Below are 23,396 nucleotides of genomic sequence, written 5' to 3' on the forward strand. Positions count from 1 at the left end.
TCCAAAATAGTATAGTAGTTGTTGTAAATCTACAATTCACGATTTATGATAAGTTCATTAAAATAGGCATAAAGGTTGACTAAGAAAGTAGGATTCAAATTACTACAATAGACAATAGACAATAATAAATCATAATCACGTTGAAGTGTTGTAATCACATACCTACTCCGTTTATAGCGCGGTTGGTAAACAAAGTCTCAAATAACGTCGATGTCAGGTATTTGGGCTACACGTGCATAAGTACTTTCTTCCATATAAAGTATACTGTATTTGGGTTACTTTAAGTAATACTTTATTTGAGCTCATGTTTCTTTGTGAGTCATCTTGAATATTTTTATTAAAATATAAATAAAAATACAAGTGTATGTTTATTCCTGTTTTAAACATTAACATATTTTATTCCTTAGCCTGTTTGAATGTCACTGCCTAGCATTGGCTTCCCCCTTTGCTTCCGAATATCCCTACTGCCGGCAAGCTCCGACCAGTCATTTTAAAATGCGTCAGGGAGATCAGCATTATTACATTATTTCATAAATCGTTTCTTAAAAGGTTAATTGTTTCTTAACTGTACAGTGTACATACGTATGTATGTTAAACATGTGTATAAATGTATGTTAATATTTGCACGCCACATGTGGCAGAATTTGGGCTCTTTAATTTATTATCAACTATAATATGTACACCATGATATTTGAGCAGATTAAATGTTGTTTTTGATTTGATACATTTATAAAACAATCTACCAAGTATATCGATATACTGGGAAATCACACAGTATAATTTATCAAGAACAAAACCTATAAAACTTTAAAGTAGTTTCAGGCTCGAGAAATAGATTAGCTATTTAAGTATTCAGAGGAAGAACTTGTAAGTGTTCTTGAGTTTGCAAATGCCTGCAAACTTCTACACATTTAGTTCGCGTTTGAATATTATAAGGTAATTCATGGGCTCTTGTAGTTGTAAATTTAGCGCAGCTGGTGTATTATACCAGAAATATACCTATAGAGTATTACATGAGACTAACAATATTAATGTGGAAATGTGGGTGTCATACACCATTTCTTACACTTCTACCAGCACCTTCGGGTAAGGCAGGCGCAAAAAGTGTACTTACTTACATGTTGTTCTTAAGTTTTCCATCAAGTATAATTGCACCTTAGGCTTTTTAGGCGTTTACCTGCTGGACTGACTGTTGGGGCTGTTGCAGCAATAATATAATACGAATATATTTATTTGTATTTATGCAATATGCTGTGTTACTCATTCAATAGCAGTTTTATCAAAGAAAATAGTGAAAATACTATTGTATATTGACTAATAACACAAATGCATTGATATTTTCATACAAAACAGTACGATTGAAAATGTGAAAGTTGATACATATTTTTATTCGCGGCTATTTGTATTGTATACTTAGCGTTTGTATTGTTAAGTTAAGATTGTTACTAAATAGGTACTTGTTTGATATGCGTGGTGCTGTCAGGACTCATTCCTCAGTTACATAATATCGATCGTCATTACTTTACGTTTTCTTTGCCAAGGTGCCTTCATTTACATACATGTATCATTTACAAAGCGAATATTTGACATTTGTACCACGTAGCGAGGTCACAGCTCATTATCAGCGAATTACGGCGACGGAGCCTCGAATATTTGCCTAATTTTGTTATTATACTTGTTGCTATGGCAACCATAATAAAAGTATACAAACTAAATTTACGCATGTACAGCGTGTTGTTTTGCACAAACTTTGCCCTTCGCCTTGACCCTTTGAAGTTTGACAGTTCATTAATCAGTTTTCGAAGTCATTTGCTAATGCGTTAACTAATTTAGGCTAAGTAAGGGCGAATTTTTGATTATAAAATAAATATTCAGACTCTGTAACAACTTTTTTATTTTTAAGTTACGCGTCACAAGCTATGACAAACGTTGAATCAATATTCAGCTACTTTTAAAATTTCCGTTTACACATTTAGCAATAAATTATTAAATATTTTCAGTTGTTTCTCTTTAAAATGTTGTTGGAAATATCTTCTTCAAAGATATCGAAAACAATGAAAAGGCTTGACCTTTCTTGAAGATCGCATTATTGTTTGCCATTTCCCCCGGGGGTCTCCAACTTTCAACGTCAAACGTTTCCTTTGACTCCGCGCAAACATGCTATCTTAGCCTTCTAAAGAGTGTTGTGAAAAGAAATTTATGAAATTTTTATTGCTTTCTGCTTCACGACAATGAAACGAGAGCACCAATGAAATGATTTAAGTACATTTTAAATATAAAATGTTGAGCAAATACTGAATAGATACGGTGCAATTTATTTTGCTTTTGCGTACCTACTTACGATGTTAATGAAAAAGTTAGAAGTATTAAGAAATTAGAAGGCCGTACTAATTACATTTATTCTTTCTACAATGTTTTATTTAAACATTTTAGATTAGTATTCAACATCGTTATGACAATGATACAATTTACATCGAGAAGAGAGACAATGCATTTGGAATTTCGTTCTTAGATAGAGCGAAGTTTAAGAAATATTAAAGGTTATATTATTTCAGAAAATAGAAACCGAGTAATAATTGCAGAGTTGTGGGTATCGTTTCTTGCAGTTAAAACAACAAACTGTATTTTAACGCTTCGAAATATAGTTTAGTCATTTTGACTTTGTAGTTGAAAGTGCTACAAAGTTATATTTATATCGGTACCTAAAAGTCGCCGTCTATAACTATTATGACTTTTACTAGCCATAAAGTTTATTTAAGGGATATAATAGCTTATTTAACGACCTATGGTTTGCGCTTTTCAAACGATTACTTGATTGATTCCGCAAAGGTCATTGGATTAAAACATTGGAACAAAAGACGCTTTGTAAAATCGATACGACAGTTAGAAGTGAAATGTTTATTTACTAAGTTGTTGCTCGCACGCAATGCTGACGACCTTTTACTATACCCATTTGTCTTGCGCTACAAACAATCATTAAGGATCATTTCCACGGAAGCAAGTAGACGTATAACTTGTAACTTCCACTAATATAAGGACTATCGACGCTGATTTCGTTTTCAAGGGTAAGAATATTTTTGTTTACATTTTGTTCTATGTTTATCGTTAATCGATTAAATTACATTAATCGTCAGTCTCACAGTAGGTACATCATAAACGGAATCGTCGAATTTAAAAATAAAGGCTGGCATTCTTAGTTTCGTAATAGCTTATGGAAAAATATAAATATTTAACTAAACTATGAAACTCTGTCATTGTAATGTTTAAAGATTCTTCTTCAGACAACTATATACCTATACAGAGACGCGTATACCTTCATAGATACTCCTGCAAACTACTCTAATTAGATTTTGGTAAATAAAAATCCCAAATCAGAGCAAATAGTTAGTGCGTACACTTATGACATTTTAATAACGCTTGCGTGAAGTTACACTGTTACATACAAAGCTTTAATTTTAAATTCAAGTCAATGGCCGGCAAGGGTAATATATTATTCAGTCCATAATTTGCATATGCCTCATACATATTTACAGCTAGGCGGACGACAACCTATATGTATTTAATTTTGGCCCAAACGACGGGTAAGATTTATAAAGGAAAATATTTGTTCAGGGCCTTATTCTGTGGGCAATTGTTACAGCCCTTATGGCTTTGTCGAAATGTGTCCTGTCGTTTGAAATAACATCCACCTGTAGGTCGGGACTGTACTTATACTTTATTTTTATTTTATGTGTGCTGCACAAAATGTTTATATTCTGTTTAGAATTGCAGTCGTAAAAGAAGGTTGCATTGCTGGCAATTTTGAAATGTGCATGTCGGGTCACGTTGAAATATTTTGACTTGTTCATGAAAAATTTAGCTCGTGTGGGTTGAATATTATTTTTACTATACAGTCAGCTATTTAAATCGCAAAGTAACTTATTATTTTTAAAACCTCTTTTAGCTGACGAAGTTTTAATAAATAGATAGTAGGTACCTCGGTGTTGAATCTGCTTCGAAAGATTGAAAACGTTTAGCGACTTTAGGACCTAACTGTACAATATATAAATAAGTAGGTAAATATTTAAAATTACTCTATGAAATCATAAATCTAATTCAGGACAGACTTGTTTGCTATCAAAACATTTAAGTAGAAGTACTTCATTAAATAATACATCAGTAATATGGGTTCATTACACCTACTTTAAACAGCATATTTTAGTAAAACGTTGCTTATTTTATGTACGAGTAAGGTTGGAGATTATGGGTATAATTTCCTGTTTCATGAATTTTAGGAATACTTAACTTAATCCTTTTGTTTACGTACAGATTCTCTGTATATTATTTCCAATTAATTATTTACGAGGTATGGCTTGTAAACTACATACCCAACTTTACTAGCATATCAGCGTTTAGTTACATTTAAGCGAGCTTTAACGAGCGAAACAGGATTATAGAAATTAGATTTTATAGAGCGCTTTTGGGCTTAGAGATAGTAGAGAGTATATTAGAAGTACTAAGCATATCTAAGCTAGTTATAATAGTGTTACCGAATACTGTACATGTAGTGACTGTTTGTGATTCGATCAAATGGTCGGGGGCGCGCCCGGCACATTATGCCTCTTTATGTTTCGACACATGGCTTCCAACATTCCGTTTATCGCTAAACTTAATGATTTCGAACCTTTACCTTTATTTTAATATATTTTTAAGGTTATTACCACCTTTAGCGTGTTAACATATTTATAAATTAGGTAGTAAGTACCTTAGTACTCGCTTGAGACCTAACCAGAACTGTAGGGTCACGCAGTTATATAATTATATCCGTAATATGAGGTGTGTGGATTTAGTACTGTGCTTAAATTGTTGTGGCATTTGGAAGCGAAAGGAAAGTGAGGAACAAAAGGTGACTTACATGGTTTCACTTTAGGTAATTTTATAATTCGAATTTGTTATAGAGGTAGAGTCGACCTCCTCATATATGTGCTTACTAAAATAAATACATAGTTCATTACTTAACAAATGCAAAACTTAAGTAACCCAATGGATTACCCTAAAGCATGTCAAAGTCACTAATTACATACTTATCTACTTTTATACTTATTTACGTAAAAAACTCCTGCAGATCTTGAAGGAAATTACCAATTTCAAAAGCACTTCACTTCTTTCAAAGTTGTTACAACCGCTAGACATCATGTCTGTATAAAATTGCTGTGCTGTTCGAAGTTTCCACATTTTATTGTCCTGTCTATCCAGCGTGTCTGTCGGGACTTGGATTGGAGTGGTCTGAACCAATTTTCTATTACATTGCCCGGCGGTAACAAGCGCACTCCCTCTAATGGATTAGGGATATATAAAATGCATGAAATAAAAAAACCTAGAAGTAATATTCTAACAACAGACTATCAACGGAATCGATTTTGTAGTTCTAAGTAATTTTAGGATTTAATAAATTTGGTTTCACGTGTTTCTTTATAAACATACTTACTCATTTTAAACAAAAAAATTCTTGAATTTTTACTTTTGAATTCAGCAAGGTGGTCTTGCTCTACATTGTGTTTCTTCATGTCATAATTAATTAATTACGACCGTTGATTTGTATGCATCAAAAATTATTACCGGATACAATCTTCAACGAAGGTCGGAAATATTGGTATTTAACAAAAATAGTCGTCAAAGAATTTGACTGGTCATTCACTCCTTCAGTGTTCTATTTAGCGCTTTTATTTTTGGTACCAGGCGTCGAGCATTTACGAGAATTCAACAAACTACCAGCTATCGTTGCATGACTCTTATTATGCAAGTAGTAACTTCCAGTTTAATGTTCTGTTCTCGTGCTACGTTCGTTACAAATTGTAAAACTTGAACATAGTAGTTAGCAACCAATTTTTATAATGAAACAAAGCACGCTAGATAAAAATATACAATCAGTTAATAAGTGTAGGGGAAACAGAAAACTATAGAGCTTTCGAACAATAAATCAACCGTAGAGGCGTGTGTTCGGCTTACATTTTTACAAATCTTTCTAACCGTAACATGCTGGCCTACTTTTTGTTGGGTCACATAAACAAATATCTGGAAGTTCATTGACCTACGTTAGATAAAACAGCTATAAAACAATTGTTTATGGTGTTTGTAAGACTGTACGGAATGATATGTCTAATAGGTATATCTATAATTCAGTTTTGAAAGTTGAATATAATGAAAAGAGTAAACAGAAGGATTCTCGAACTTTGCTGCATCTCAAACTTACTAATGCATGAGTAGTAACTCATGCATTAGTAAGTTATTTGTAAATAAAATTGCTCCTATGAACAACCTTGTATGTCGATATAATAATATATTATCAGCATTAAAAACATCTAAAAGGGACGAAACTAATGAAAAGGACCTAGCGCTTAAAAAGATATTAAACTTATTTCACGTTGAGCTGTAGTGACACAGCAACTTACTATGAATTATTAATGAATACTAATACTTTACATAATTCATTCTAAAGGCGATATCACGGCACCCGTTATTATTTTGCGGTACGACGTGTCAGTCGCGAAATTCGATTCGTGGTAGACTGACAAACTGTTGCCTAGAAATCCACTCAGGTTTTGCCATAGGTACGTAACGATATGCTAGTGTGCTCACTGCTAATTAAAAATCTCCAGTTCGCTTTGCAATTCGCGCTGCTATGAACGTGGCCTTATGTTAATTTTGTTATTTAAAGCAAAACGTAAAAGTTGGTTGCTAGGTGAACTAACTTGCGATCGAATGTACTGTTACCAACAAAAAGCTTTTAATCTTATTACACAGTAAGGTACAACAACTATTATTTTATTCATCGCTAGTGTATCTATCCGTTGGGGCTAGGCAAAAGCTCCGTTATTTTCTTGCAATTTAGTATAGAGTTCAGCGAAGTCGGGCTTAATGTCGCGTATAATGTGTATTTTCTGTTATATCACGGTCAAAATATTTTGTCACAGTGTAATTTAGTGAGTTGGCGTGGTCACACGACACGGCTGTGAAAATATTTGAATGTGCCACCCGTGCCACTTTCATTATTCGCTGTTTAGTTTTGAAGAAAATATTTTGAAGGAATTTGTGAACTATAGTGCCAAAATTGTGATATTAAATAAAGAGTGCCTGATCCGGATACATTTCAAGGTGAACACGATTTTTTAATTTGTTTGGATTCGTACCCATGTAATAAATAAAAACAAAAAGTTTTTTAATAATTATATCGATTTTTAGTAGTTAATGTGTTAAATAAAATAGTTTATTTGCTTTCGAATACAAGGTTCTATACTATAAATTCACAATGTTCCTCGTTTATAAATAAAACTTAATTAGTAATGCTATTAAAATGTACAAATCAGTTATACATGACTGCTAAAACATTATTACACAACAATTAAATTTTATCTAGTATCGTCGTAATAACTATGTTCGAAACAGTTCTGCCCTGAATAGTTTTACGGTTTATACTAACCTAGTATTTAAAATGCACATGCACAATGCGGTGGTTGCCGACGTCATCTACTTTGCAGTAATATTTTTGCTACTAATGCGCCTGCACGGTTTGTAAAGGAACGCCAGGATACACAAAAATGCAGTTTATTACGTGTTGCTTTCGTGATTGCGTTTTAATATCATTGCTCAGTGAACTTTTTAGTTTAATAAATCGTTTTTATTCTTTGATTACTTAGTGAAGAAATAACTTAGTGTAATATGGTCAGTATTTGTTTTGTGAATATAATAAAATAAACTAATACAATTAAAATGTGCTATCAACATTTAAAATTATTTTTATTTGTGTTTTGTTATATCGATTGAAACAATAAAACGTTTAAATTGTTAACAATACGCCGGCATCCCGTTAATTGTCAACAACGTCAAAACAGTGAAGTGCTGTCAAAATAAATGGAACAAAAACAAACGATAATTTTAGTTAAAAACTACGATTCTTTTGTATCCTTTGTTTAAATGTAGTTTGATTAGTCGTTTAGTAATAATGGGCTTCCTAATATCTTTTGTCAAAAACTTATTGGAATACTTTAAGGTTAGTTTCTTATTGTTTAAAAATAGTTTTAAATTTTCGTAACATTAGTATTATTACTTATTCTTATGTAATTCGGTTGATGAATTAATTTTGCGTGTATAATTACATACAATGGGTATTGCGTGGCAAATCTAGGATGGTGATACGAGTCGGAATTTACCCTCCCAGTTTAATGTTAGGTTTAAGTAGTGAGTTATATAGTTTTCATTTATTTGTTTGTAGACTGTGCTAGAATCTGGGAGTGTGGGGAACGCGTCATCGTCTGATGAAGAATTGGAGCAGTGGGAGCAGATATTCATGATGAGAGATGAGAATGGAAATAGTTATAATGACAAGTAAGAACTTTTTCATACAATAACTTTTTTCTCAAGCGCCTTAGATAGCGCTTAAGATATTTATTTTTCTAAAAGCCCTTGCAAGATATAAACCTTATCTTAACCAATACAACATCTATTCGAAAGATTTTAATTAACTGAGCTAATCAAGGAAAATAATCACAATTATATTTTTTTTTATCTTAATATTGCTATCATATCAAATTCAAGTTGTGGTTAATTAATTGTATGCTGACCTAACAATTACATTCTTTGGTTTTCCTTATTTACAAATCATGTATTATTATTATAATATTTATAAGTTTCTAAATATTAGCATACTGAGGCATGTATGTTGTATTCTATAGAAACATAATTTGATAAGTAATTTAACTTCTTGATTATTGGTATAATTTTGCATAAATAAAAAAATATAATTGGAATTTTTATATAATTGAACATTAGCACATACACAAAGCTGGCGGGCTTATTAACTTTTTTTCTTACAGACGAAAAAAACGCAGTATATGGTGTCGTCCCTCGTGCATCCCAGTGTCAATAGTAATAATACTGATTGTGTTAGTTGTGTTGGTACCGTTGCTGGACCAACCCAACATTGTACAAATGAGCTCTGCTAGTGCTCCCGTCTCTATACATTGCTCAGATGAGTGTAGGTAAGTAATATTTTACTAGTACTTTTACTCTTAAAGTCAACCTTACTGGTCAGTGGCTGTTTACTCATGTTGATCTCAATTTCTGCCAATATATCCAACTTTTGTATAACATTAAGACACTCTTACGCATATTCCTCTATTTAAATTCCTAAGACTATCATCTACAAGAATACAATTCAGCACAATTAGATTTTTATCTATACTATACTATTATTATAAAGCTGAAGAGTTTGTTTGTTTGTTTGAACGCGCTAATCTCAGGAACTATGGGTCCGATTTGAAAAATTCTTTCAGTGTTAGATAGCCCATTTACCGAGGAAGGTATAGGCTATACATTATCACGCTACGACCAATAGGAGCAGAGCAGCAGCAAAAAATGTTACAAAAACGGGGAAAATTTTTACTCATTCTCTCTTATGTGACGCAAGCGAAGTTAGTATATAACTATCTGTAAAACAAAAGAAAACATTGTCTTTTTCAAGCATCAATCACTGTTAAGTACTAAAGTGACCTTCATACTTTGTTTAACCAAAAAGAAAGAATAATTTATTTAAGACTACAATGTTTATCAATCCTTCAGTTCCGGCTGTAGCACTAACACAATATAAAAATATCTGTTGCCTGGGATTTTGATTCTTTACCTCCAACACATAGAACACAAATTAGGTTAGCTTGCTTGTTACTTTTATTTTAAATTATTATTTGAGTGCCTCTAAGTAATACTATTCTTTACAATAAATTATTGTAATCAGGCCCTTTGCATGTGTGCTAATCTCGTTTTAACCAAGGTCAAAAGATTTGCTCCAGTTGCTGCTATTTAGGAATTAATTTGTTTTTTAGAGGCAGTGATTGCAGCTTAAGTGGAGATTCTCATACTATAAACAACCCTAATAGATCTGTAGTATTGATGAACAGTATTAATACTTATATGTTTATTCCAGGTTATCATTAGTGGAAAGTATACCGGAGGGTCATATGTATCCACCGAACGTGACGCATTTACCTACGAAGAACGTGTGGTTAGATTTGATAGACGAAGCTCAAACTTCAATAGAAATAGCCTCTTTCTATTGGAATCTTAGATTTAATGAAGACTATCCACATAACTCCTCTATAGAGGTTTGTATGTTCTTGTGTATTTAATGGCATTGCTTTTATAAGAATGATTATTCCCTGCATTCAAAAAAAATTGAGTACATATATTGTAAGCACATACAATTATACTTATTTATTAAACCTTAAAAATATCTTTGTGCTAAATTAACTGTCATTTTTTACCATTTCCAATGCAAACATTTTTGCGTAAGTTTACTATTATGTTAACTAATAAGGACAGATATTTCACATGTCTAATGTATTTTTTATTTTGTTATAGGGTGAGCAAGTGTTCCAAGCATTATATGCTGCCGGGTCAAAACGAAACATTATGTTGAAAATTGCTCAAAACTGGCCCAACAAACAATATCCTAATGTAGATACTGAATATTTAGTTAAGAAAAAAGCTGCACAGGTAAACTTTTAATATTTTTTCATCTTATCAACTTAATTTATCGTTATACTTACAATTAATCAACCATGTTCATGCCTTGTTCTCTCAATAAATCACAAAATTCAACATCCATTCATTTAACTATTCTAACCAAATATTAGAAGATAAAACTAACTATCTTTTGACTTTATGAAACAAACATTTTTCATGTCAGTCAAGTTGAAATCGAAAGGATTACTTTTATTTTTTCTGCTAACTCTTTTTACTGTCGCAATTTACTTAGGCTAATGTCAAACGATTTTTTAGGTGCGAAGTTTAAACTTCTCCAAATGGTTCGGCAGTGGTATACTGCACACAAAGTTTTGGATCGTCGACAGAAAACACTTCTACATCGGTAGTGCCAACATGGACTGGCGGTCGCTAACACAGGTAATACTTATTAGTTATTACCTAATCATTTTTGATTCTTTTATAAATTAGCATGGAACTTTTAGTAGCAATTTACGCTTAGTTTAAAAAGACAAACAGACAGAAAATATTTTGTTGGTAAGAAATCTATCCGTATATTATTGTCACATATTTTTCGAAAGTACTCTCATAAACAACCAGAAACAATCTTTGTAGCATTTTACTCAGAATATATTTAAATTATTCTCATATTCAAAGGCGGTATTTTTCCTATTATAGTATCTTACATTATTTATGCCATAGTATAAAATATTATCTAACCGTAAACTGTAACTAAAGAAATCAAAGCAAGTCGTTCATTAAAACTTGTCACTGTTATACTAACAAGTTTGTATTCCTCAGGTGAAGGAGTTGGGTATCGTCGCGTTTAACTGTTCCTGCCTCGGCACGGACTTGGGCAAGGTGTTCGATGTAAGTTTACTTTACCTAGTTATTTTGAAACTAGATTAGAATCTAGGAAATCTGAGTCTTTAAACTTCATATTGATTTTGATAAAATATGGATATTTTGAAATCATAGATATTCATTGCAACTAGACCGCAAACCCATTGGGGTTTAATATAATACATGGCTTAGAGGTTTATAGAATATACTAGTTATACATCTCATTGGTCATTGAATCTAACAACACACTCTTCTATAGCAGTAGCAAGACGACCGCTTTAACTACTGCGCCATAAACATTATCAACGTACGACAATTATACCGTGAAAAACGTCACAAAGAATTGTGTGGTTGAATTAGTCATATAGATTGACAAACCTATTATTACTGTATTAAACCAACATGTTCTTTGTAATTTTACACTCTTTGTAATAACTTTATCAACATTCGTAGAACAAAATTTACAACATTAAAAGTACAATCAACCTATTGTAAATTAGTGTACGCTTTGTGATAAATTAATTCTGCCTTTATAAATTTAGATTTACTAATTAAAATTAATTGCCTCGTCATGCCGTCACTATATTTTACTCACAAAAAAATAACAACATTTTTAGCTGTATAAAGCGCGCAACATTCATCTGCAAAGCGAGAGCTTTTATTTTTTAATTAGCACCCTGTACTTGGAAGTTGGCGTGTTAATATTTCACAGCTAAATATTACACCACCCTGTATAAATAATCTAGGTTATTTTTCTCACTAACATACTAGAAAAATCTTTTAACGATTTTAAACTTTATTACGGTCCTAATAAGGTTCAAAATAGATTTGAATGTCGAAGTTAATATGAGGTTCGTGTGTGTTTTAGAAATTTCTCTATAGCGTAATTTACTGCGACGTGTTACAAAGTACTTTTGTTAGAAATTCGCCTTGAACATGAGTCGTAGCTAAAACTAACTACTTCGTAATTATTCAAGGTAAGTTCTCTATCGAAAGTGTCGAAAACTTGTATCGAGTTGGCGACAGATGCGAAAATCTTATCGCTTCGAAAAACACATTTGAGCTTATCGTGTTGGAACAGTAAGTTATCGCCTGTCTTAGTGGTATATGCTGATATGTCTTCAAAAACGACGAAATTATTTATAAAATCTTCATCGCATTTTTGCTGAACTGTTTACGCCTATACATATTATATACACTCAGTACATTATTACTTTTAATTAGGTGCTTAAACGCAGCTGTTTTAACTCAATTTACATTTTATCATAATAATATGACAATTAAAATATGTTTTTGTCACAAGTAACCTTACTTGTGACAAAAACATATATTTCCTTTCAAAATACATTATTTACGAAGTAAACCTAATATTTATAATTCTTCCACTAAAACACGTAGACAGCTGAACAAAACATCAATCAATAACAACTCGACCTTATTCAATTCACTTCATGACATGTATCAAATATGGAAATGAATGGATACGCTGAAAGGCGTTGAAGCAGTATTGTAGTGTAATGTCATTGCCAAGTACAAGGTCCCACCACTATATTTAAGGCCGTATGCCGTATGTGTCGCTCACATGCTATATTTAGTGAAATGCATGCGACATAAATAATATGTACCGTGTCCGACGGTAGATCAATATTTTTATTTAAAATGTTAATGGAGCGCAAACAGCGGATGTTTTCTATAAAAATATAAATATAGATACGTTATTATCTATGTACATTGTACAGCTATGATGTCGTTAAATGAGTTTAGATAATATCACTAGAAGAAAGAAAGTTAAAAAGTACTACTTAAACAACCTAGGCAATAATAGCAATGTTATAAGTTCATTCGATTCGGTTTTACAATAACAAACAATTCATTTAGTATCAATGAAATTACTGTAAAACTCGTATATATTCCTATACCACCCTCCTATAAAACAATTGAATAAAAAAGTCGGTACAAATAGTTTGATTTCTTCAATATTGAAATTGAAGCACTACAAAGGAATAGAAAATGCTTTGTGTCTATTTCAATATTCTACAAGTTACACTGAGCAGTTTAAACGAGACTGTCTATCTAAATTTAAACTTCCTTAACCTACGCGAACATTTTCGTCGCAACCGAAGCATTTTCATAACAAAGTTTGGCAAGTAAGGTACCCGCGGGTATTAAGGCCTAGCTAAGGGAGATTTGTAATAAAATGAAGAATATCCAATATAATCAACCAGTTTTTATAATAATCAGTCATGTACTTATATTACTACCGAGTTTAAACAAAAAATAGCTTCTAAAGCTTAAAACTAAAACATTATATCACTTTTAAAAAAACGCTGTCTTTAGGCCTTATTATAATAGGGTAGGGTAAAAAGGCCTATACTATAAACTATTCAAAAATCAACTTAAACTAAGTAAATTAGTATTCTTGACATCAATAATCATTAACATAAGGCAATAGAAAGCATAGTAGTCTTAATAAATTAAAAAAATGTCCTTATTTCGCATCCATCAGGACATTGAAAATCATCAGTATATTCTGCAGTCAAACCGACACATTCTTCGTTGTACCACTTAGAGCATCGCGAACATTGCCTCATTGCATCATCCATTCTATCTTATTTGCAAGCATGACAGTACCGATCATTTTTTTTTGTGATTTATTTTTGTCAGATCGCCTTCTGACCACAATGCTCGTTTGGGAGGCATCGTGACTGTAAGCACTAAAAACAATAATATATAAATTGAAAATATAAACTACGTATATACTACCACTAAAAAACATTTTAAAAACACGCTCCTACTTATATAGCAGTTAAAAAAATAGGAGTATAATAAGGCCTATTGTAAAATTTTATAGGCCTTAATATCCGCCAACCACCCATTTACAGAAAAGAATAATAATATAATTTTTATAACTACAAGTCTCTTAAAACGGTAATTTACGGACAAGCATACATTAATTAATAAGCGGACAGTCAATACAGGTTTGTAAATATGATATTTTCTAAACAACTTACGTTTTACTAGAGTCAATTTTTATAATTCGTGCTGCTGAACCGCACTTCTGAATGATTTCGACGATATTTGCGGGAGGAGAAGTGCTAGAGTGCGTCCGCCACTTTGCAGCGACTTGTATACGCTCTGAGCTTGTGTGACAGTAATCTTGATCGTCAACTACTGTATTTCGTACGTTTTTTGTGATTTAGGCCTTATTACCCGACAGGCCTTAATACCCGCAGGTACCTTAATTGTCAAACTGTCCGCTAAGCAGTGAGTGGTACTGGCTTGTACAGAACGCCAGCTCGCCACAACCCACGGTCGTAAACTTAACGATAAATGTTTCACAATTAATGACTAACGATAAACTTTCGAAGGTCGAACGGCGTAAGGTGCATTGTTATAGAAAAAGACTTTAAGAAATTGTAAGACTCGTCCTTGACATTTAGGAGTTTACTAAGAACTGATTTTTACAAGGCGTGTTATTTTAGTGATACTTAGAAGCTTTAGCACCTTGTGAAATGCCAGCACTAATTTATTGGAATTTACTTGTTATTTTCACCATAAAATAAAACTTTGAAATAATACATGTATAGAATAAAGGATGCATGCATTCAACAGACATCTAAGCCAAGCTAACGTAGCTAAGCGTAGATAACGTTTGGGTAAAATATTATAAAATGAGACAGCTGCTACGGCGTAGAACGATCGCTTCTACGTCGCCGCGTCGTAGACACCGTAGTAAATATCTGCAACATCTTATCTGAACGAAGCCGAAGGCTAAACCGGTTTGCGCCAGTTATGATTATACGAAGATAACTTCGTTGCTGCTAAAAGCTGTTGATATTAGCTTAGTTTAGTATCCGTACAAGTTAAATTGGAGAATTTGAGCACATAATATTAACTAAGACTGAGTAGGTATTTCTCTTAGGCAAGATCTAGTTAAGTAAAGCTCTTAATAAGACTAGGGTTTATACTACATATAATTTCTACAATAAAGATCTGGCATTTGGTTGGTGAATATTTACATTGCGATTTCCTTATATTACGACAAAAATTTTGCTAAATTCGACTATGTTAAATTATCGTAGCAATCCTTTACCTTTACTTTGTAGGTAATTTTTAAATGCTCTCAATATATTTTTAACTAACTTAACATTCGATATATCATACTTTCTATTGTTTTTGTGTAGGTGTATTGGAGTCTGGGCGAGGCAGACGCGACGGTGCCGGACACGTGGCCGGAGGAGCTGAACACAGACATCAACATGGAACATCCCGCCAACATGTCTGATTCACAACACAGCTACGGCGCTTTTATTACCGTGAGTAAATGAATACTATTCAAATAATAGAGGACATTATTCTATGTGCTATAGACTCAATAGTCTCGCTAACCGTTTGAAATTATTAAAGAAAATAGTTCTAGTTTGCGAAACACGTTGTAGACGGTGATCCGCTTTTCATACAAAACCTGACCTTGCGCCAATAACGAGTACATTACATATTTGCTTGAGTGCAATTTGAAAACATTTTTAGCTAATAAGCTGTATAAATGACAGCGGGCCTTTGATTCTGTAAAACTCGTATGGATCGTATCCAGTAGTCGTGCCCGGAGGTATTTTTGTTCATGACGTATATACCTGAGACATCTGATTCTTTAGACAGCTTCAAACTTTTCTATTTAAATTGTTAATTTTTGCATTATCATTTTGTTTTTAATGCCTAGGCTTTGTAATGTCCGACCTTTGAAATAGTCTTTAAAAGTCGTACGTAGAAATAGGTCGTAACATTTTATAAGTCGTTAACGCTAGCCGCAGCCAGTCAGTGTGATAGGAACGCTGTAAATTGGCGAATGCCAAAGTGTTCCATTAAACTCTTTAACAACCATCCGGTGACCTCGATAATAGTGGAAACTTCCAGCTCGCATTTAAAATATCCAATTTAAAAAACTGGTACTTTACTTTTATACTTTTTTTTTATCTTGGTTAAGAGAACTAGCGTATTTAATACCTAATATGCAGTAATACTTATTATATGGGCTAATATATGAGTGTTATTTTATAACATCTCGCGTGTTGTACCCGGTACTCGAAGGTGTGGGCAGAGTTGTATGAATATACTTACCTTTGACAGTTAATACCGTCAGTCCCTTGTAACCTATTAGCTTGCTGCCATATACCAGCAACGTTACCAAACTCTGGAAACTTTGCTTGACTGAAAAATCCACCCCGAAACCCCTCGATATACCATCAAGACACAGAAGTACTAAGTACAATAAATTAATAGTTCATGTTATAATTACATAAGACATTCTGTTTTAGCAATATTGTTATTCTACTCTTAGATTCCTCTTAACAACAGACCTGGCAAAGCCTATCCATAATGATTCCGTAATAAAACAAACATTATTATATAAACATACGTGTATTATGTATAATTGTACACTTTACACAAACTTAAATAACCACTTCCCAAGTTGTTCTAACTTCCCTAACAATTACGTTATTATAAGTCGGTGATATTTAAAAATGCAGGAAGGACACGCTATTAGGGTGAAGGCCAGCCATCTTTGATCACTCAACTAATTGTAACGACTAATGACATATTACTTTTATTGCTACGGAAATTATTTTCTTTTATATAATTGTTTTTCAAAGTTCGGTAGTAAAATATTCCGATAGACTTGAGTACCTATTTAAGTTAGGTAGGTACGTATCTGCTTATTGGATTATTACAATCGTTTATTATTGAATATATATGTGCAAGAGCCCATTCCTAAAATAAGAGTGGCGTCTGTAGAGGTAGGTAGTGGAGTAAAGATTTTAGATCTTAATTAGACGTTAATTCTTAAATTTTGCGGTGCAAAATACGCGCTACAAACATAACTCTTGGAAAAATACCATCATGTACTTTTACGTCTGTAATTTAAACTAAACATCCCCGCCCATACAAAATCTTGCTACAAAATAAGCAATATATCCGAGCAATGTCGTAAGAAAACCAGACTACCATCAATCTTATACCAGCTAAAATGTAAACTAAATCACATTATTATTCGCCGTAGTGAAATATTAGGAGTAGTTAACATAGTCGTGTTGTCGGTTAGGTCAAGGCCACACTATGGTGCTTTATGGCCTTACCTACGGATATTCTCGTGAACGTCGTTTGCATTCTTAGAACATGGTATGGTCTGAACCTGACCTTTGACACTTTGTAAAAGTTTTATCGCTGTCGAGGGACAAGTAATGCTACGGTACATTTCTTTATTAGTACGCAGTCATTAGTATTTGAGTATAAAGATTAGCTCCATTCTGGACTTGAGACGCCGATGGTCACTGCGTCAGGAGGTCGTGGGTTCGATTCCCACGCGAAACAATTATTTTTTTGAGTCCCAAATGATTGTTTCGGGTCTGGTTAAAGTTCCCGCGGCAAAAAATCAATTCATAGTGCGGGAGCTATCTTTTAAAAAATAAGAAAAGCAAAACTATGCCTGAAAATCATAGCTTTAATTTTTAATTTGATTCTGATGATTGATGTAAAAAAATAATAAGAGTACACTGTTCTCCGTCTTATTTCTTTAGTCGATTATTTCTACAACATTAATTGTTCTTTTAGTAAATTGATCAAGTTAACCAGAATGCTAAGTGACCCTTTAACAGGAAACACTATCGCTTCTTTTAATTCCAATGAATTTTGAAGTTAGCTGCCACTTTCATTCGATTGTTTTCCTTGAAAAGCCTATTAGGTCTTAAAGAAATTATGTAATTCCACCCATTACGTGACTAAACCATTGCGTTGAACTAATGGTATTCACAATGGCTCCATCGTAAAGATGATTCAGTCTTTCTAGAGAAAATAATGTTCAATGTTCGTGACATTAGTGTAGCTATAAACATTTAATCGAAATTGTTTTTATATGGGACGAGCTTGCGTGCCGTTTGTATTTTATTAAAATATCATTCTTGGGACAATTTATGTTGTTTTGTGGACTGCACGAATTAAAATAAATCGTTTATTCATAGATACAAAAATAAAACAAAAAGATTCTAATTGCAACATGTGAACTGATAAAGTATGTTGAATTATTGATTCTATTAGGAAATTTTGTGAAAAAATCACCTTTCGAATTCATAAATATTTGTATCTATTGGACGCAAGCTGTCGGCGCAATAGAGCAGTCACGTGACGACTATGTTATCCATTAGGCCACAATAACTCCTATATTTTTACTATATTTATTGTAACAGTTAGTTCGACACAGTGACACAATTCTTGACAGTATAATAACGAATTAAAACCACTATTAAGCGTATGTTTTCAAACATTCTATACAATTAGCACGTCAGTATATCAACGCGTGCGTATAATTTAGCCGGATGCTTATCGCACTAGAGGCGTGACGGTTTGTGTCGTTTAGTGCTAAATACGAGTACAATCGATACAGCCTGTTGTAAGAGCCCCCCTCTCTATTATTACGTGAAATTGACGCTTTATCGTTTGGGACATTTTTTAACACGCAGTGTTTGAATAATGTAGGTACTAATCGGATGCAGGCAATAGGGTTTTTCATAACATTAAACACAGGTTTGGTTTAAACTTGTTAAAGGTACTCATTTATAGTGTGGTCACACAATTTACACCAATAGGTAATTTCTTCAACTATTTCAGTCTATTTTCTTCTTCTTCTCATTTTCTATCCCACTTACTTGTTTCGTAGATTCGAGAATAGTTTGATTCGTTTAAATTATTTACTTATTGCAATCTCTTGTTTTAGATTCCTTTATTTTATTCGTATGTATGTTACACGACCGCAGCCATACGTCTTCTTCTCCTCAAGTACAACTTCCAATGCGCCCTCGTTTGAGCATTAAACATAATAAACAGTGAATGTGGTATCAATCTCAAGTAGAACCAGACTTCCAGCGTGTTGTCTTGGAACACCATATAAAGTATCATCCATAACACTGTCCCTACATCACTCAATATAGCCACTCCAACCAACGCAAGGATATGTCTGCTATTCCGTTTAGAGGCACTCTTCTTGAAGCACGACATCACTGACACAACCACGCGAATAAAAATAACAATTATAAGGAACATAATAAGAAATATGGGATAAATACCCCATATGACCACTTCCGTAGAACTCACATAGTACTGTATATGTACTACTAAGAAAAAGAGCAATTTCATGTACGCAGTGATACTTAATACGAATATTGTGACGCCTGTCTTTTCATAACTTATTGGCCCGTTGTGGACCAACACCAGTTTCAAGTACGCCAGCAGTGCGGAACTCAGCGACCAGATTAACATTCCTTGAAATGAGAATCCAGCGATGTGGTATAAGATTGAACGGTCAAATACATTCGTTACCATTTCACTCGGTATTAAGTATATTAAGAAATTCAGATGTATTGCTCCGAAGGTGATTTGATTGACGCCGATGTAGTTGTGTAAGGTTCGCCAGCGAGGTATGAGGAACCATGTTGTCCATAATGCTATGACACACACTAAAGATACACTGGCACCGAATGCTGCCGTTATAACAAGTATTGGATAAATGTTCATTGTTTTGTTCGCTCGTATGGTTACTTCGACTATTTGTATCAAAATGATTCGTTGTGAGTTAAAACTACGCTGTTTAGTGATATTGGAAAGTGATAACAAATTGTTTTAATTAATAATTACGGTTGAATTAGTACTTACTTATCATCAATATCAATGTCATTTATGATGTACCCGGGCTAGTCATACCCCTGAAAATGTCACAGTAATTACAAACTAATTTTAATAAAGGCAAGAACTTCAAATCTAGCTTGTAGCTGACAAGCATCTGAAATATCACTTTTACATTATACCGTACTAAAGTTGGAAAGATTTAGAATTTAAATAAAACAAAATCTCAGACTGTCATTCTCGACCAAATTGTTCGTGATAAACTGCCAATTCCTTTAGAATCATGCAATAAATATATTTATTGTTTGAAAATTGTTTCTTTGCATTATTTTAAGTTTAATGCATAAATATAATTGTTGCAGAGCTCTCCACCGCCGTTAAGTCCAGCCGGTCGTACGAACGACGACACCGCCATCGTGAACATCATCGACACGGCCGAAGAGTTCGTATATATCTCTGTCATGGAGTACGAACCTATGTGCACGTTCACGCACAAACTAACGTGAGTATTATTTTATCAACCCACCACTTAGCATACTGGCAGCAAAAGTTTTATGGAAATCGATTTTTATAAACAGTTTGTGAGTGGAGATTTAAAAATCAGATAGGTACTTATAATTATTTCATATACGTTAGAGTAAAAGCCGACAGAACCAGGGTCGCGTCAGGCGCATAATCGAAGGCTACTACATAATACGCTATAACTTAATACTCCGACAATTACTGAGAAATATGTATCTTATACAGAAAACTTTAGTTGAACTGGAAACTCCTGCACAGTCTCATTCACTAAAGCAAAATACAAAATATCCATGAAAACCCATAACCTTGAATTTAACAAATAGGTAAATGTGTCACAAAATCTTCAAAGGTTTCTATTCCTGTAATGCATACGGTGTATGTTATTTGCACATTCGAAGTCCTCTGAGGATAGTGAATAAACACCGATGTATACTTCAATCGGATATGCGACTGTGGTGATCCTGTACAAATAGCATTACATTTGAAATGTATGTGAATATTTGCACTAAGAGAATCTCTTAACATCTGATGTTACGGATTTAGCAATCGGAACGTTACAATTTTTTATTTCGCATATTATATTTTTCTACATCAATTAGAATGTATTACGGTATTTACATTTGTAGATTTCAATCCTAGATTTTTTCTTTATGCACATTATTAGATACATAATTTCTCGAGAACTCAATGAACTGAATAGTGCCAGTAGGTTATTATCAACAGGTATGAAGTACCTACATGAATTTATGGCAAAAAAATATTAATGCATGAACCAATTTCTAATAGATTAATTATAGAATTTAAAAGATGTTATGTACAAAATGTTTATTTATTTACAGATTCTGGCCAAACATAGACGATGCTCTGCGGCGTGTGGCTCTAGAGAAGAAAGTGAAGGTAAAACTGCTTATCAGCTGGTGGAAACACTCGTCGCCGGCTGAAGACTACTTCTTGAGGTCACTTGTTGATCTATCGGCGGCGTACCCCAAAGTTGATATACAAGTCGTAAGTAACGTTTGTAGAACTACATACCTGCAGAAATTCCTTTGTAGAAACTTATTATTCAACGAGGGAATGTAGCACATAGCTAACTTAAACATCTCGTACTTTCAGAAACGCTTCATCGTACCATCAACTCCGGACCAAGACAAGATCCCATACGCTCGTGTGAACCACAACAAATACATGGTGACCGACCGAACAGCATACATCGGCACCTCCAACTGGTCCGGCGACTACTTCACAACTACGGCAGGCGTCGCCTTCGTGTTCGAGAACCATCTAGAAGACGATGGAATGTTCCAGAACTCCACAAGAGACATAAGAAAAGACCTACAAGAAGTGTTTGAAAGGGATTGGAACTCACCATACGCTGTGCCACTCAGAAAGTTATAGCCTTCAACTTAATGTATAGACTTTCAAAATTCTTCCTTTTTGAAAATTTGTGTGAGGAGTCTCGTGTGTTATTTTAAAGTTTTTTTCTATTGATTTCTGTATGTAAATAAGGTTGTACTTACGATGTATTTCTTCACAGTATGTAGTATCAAGTGAATATTGCTTACAAAGACACGGTTCTATTTAAGAAATATAGTTACCATTATTATACTATGGAAACTACTATACATTATATTATACGTCATAATAATATACATAAAATTCTATAGTTAGACTTCGAGTATTAATAAAATAATGTCAAAATATAGTGTGAACGCTGTGACTGTATGCCTTTCTAATGAAAGCATATTCTTCGAGTGAATGTTACGTAGATTTTTATATCTTTTTAGAATTATAATAAATTTTAATGGAATATAAGCAATTCCTATGGGTGAATGCACACTATACTGCAAATATTTCTTGTGCAAAGATTGTTTTAAATGTATACTAGATGAAAAAACTCGACCAAAATACAGGTTTTACTTTAAGCATCTTTTTCGAGATTGTCAAGTATCGCTATTCAAGACTATCGTTACGCTGTCTCAGTCTTTTTAAACCAATTAGAAAAAGTCAGCTGATATTGTCGATAAGTTATACTTGAACAATTTGTAGGTAACTGTAATATCACTGTAGCTGGAGCATCATGAACGAACTTTAGATATAATTTACTACAGTAAGGGCCAGTTTTAGCACTTTCAGATAAGTGTTTCCCATTGTAACAAAAATGGATGAAAACATGAGTTAAAATTTCATCTGATAAACTAATCGAGACTTATCTGAAGGTGTTAAAACAGCCGGATATAGATAAAGCCGTACCCAGTGTATTATAATTATGAACAACTCCCTTGACTTAAATACTTAAAAATGTATTGTTAAGATCTTTCGCGTTCGAATCAAATGTATCGCCAAATATTGTTAACCTTTTGAATGTAAGTCCAATTAATATTGAATACTCTATGGAAAGTCATTCAGTAGAAAGTAGATTGCAATATTATTTTGTATACATATCATATCTAACCTTAGAATAATTCAAATATTATACAATTGTAAATTCTAAATCTTTGAATGCTTGTTATACGCGGCAACTAAACTATTTTAAACGCACAAGTCTAAATTAGTTTAAAACAATCGGATGACCATAAGTTTTTTTAGCAATCAACTTAAGACTAGCTAATTATTGTTCTCTTCAAAAATGTCTTTGAACTTTAAACCGAGCATTTAATTTAATTTCGCGTATAACGATATCTACTAGTGTACTGTGTAAAACTATAAAGCAATAGTATAAAATATTTTATCGAAAGACAATACGAGGTTGAGACGATTGGACGATGGAGTTGTAAATAAAATTAATTGATATTTTTGTCTTTGTTTTATTTCTTTATCCTTAACGCGTATATGTCGACGTTTCC

General features: G+C 33.1%; 1 protein-coding gene across 7 annotated transcripts in view; it reads left to right on the forward strand.

Moving 5' to 3' along the window:
* LOC142976210 (5'-3' exonuclease PLD3-like) overlaps positions 1 to 23,347 on the forward strand; it is a 51,519-nt gene extending 28,172 nt beyond the window's left edge. For 2 of the 7 annotated variants that reach the window (XM_076119480.1, XM_076119484.1), the window contains exons 2-11: positions 8,252 to 8,364; positions 8,853 to 9,017; positions 9,959 to 10,136; positions 10,393 to 10,527; positions 10,813 to 10,935; positions 11,317 to 11,385; positions 15,543 to 15,674; positions 20,394 to 20,533; positions 21,393 to 21,558; positions 21,667 to 23,347. In XM_076119480.1, the coding sequence (XP_075975595.1) occupies positions 8,252 to 8,364; positions 8,853 to 9,017; positions 9,959 to 10,136; positions 10,393 to 10,527; positions 10,813 to 10,935; positions 11,317 to 11,385; positions 15,543 to 15,674; positions 20,394 to 20,533; positions 21,393 to 21,558; positions 21,667 to 21,948 (1,503 nt within the window). In that variant the 3' untranslated portion in view covers positions 21,949 to 23,347. Of the gene's footprint in view, positions 1 to 3,044; positions 3,066 to 6,571; positions 6,591 to 6,871; positions 7,135 to 7,577; positions 7,702 to 7,851; positions 8,030 to 8,251; positions 8,365 to 8,852; positions 9,018 to 9,958; positions 10,137 to 10,392; positions 10,528 to 10,812; positions 10,936 to 11,316; positions 11,386 to 15,542; positions 15,675 to 20,393; positions 20,534 to 21,392; positions 21,559 to 21,666 lie in introns of those variants that run through there. The other 5 variants (XM_076119485.1, XM_076119486.1, XM_076119481.1 and 2 more) reach the window with 5 other exon arrangements.
* The last annotated feature ends 49 nt before the right edge of the window (positions 23,348 to 23,396 follow it).

The sequence above is a fragment of the Anticarsia gemmatalis genome, chromosome 10, assembly GCF_050436995.1.
Source record: "Anticarsia gemmatalis isolate Benzon Research Colony breed Stoneville strain chromosome 10, ilAntGemm2 primary, whole genome shotgun sequence".
NCBI classification, from domain to species: Eukaryota; Metazoa; Arthropoda; class Insecta; order Lepidoptera; family Erebidae; genus Anticarsia; species Anticarsia gemmatalis.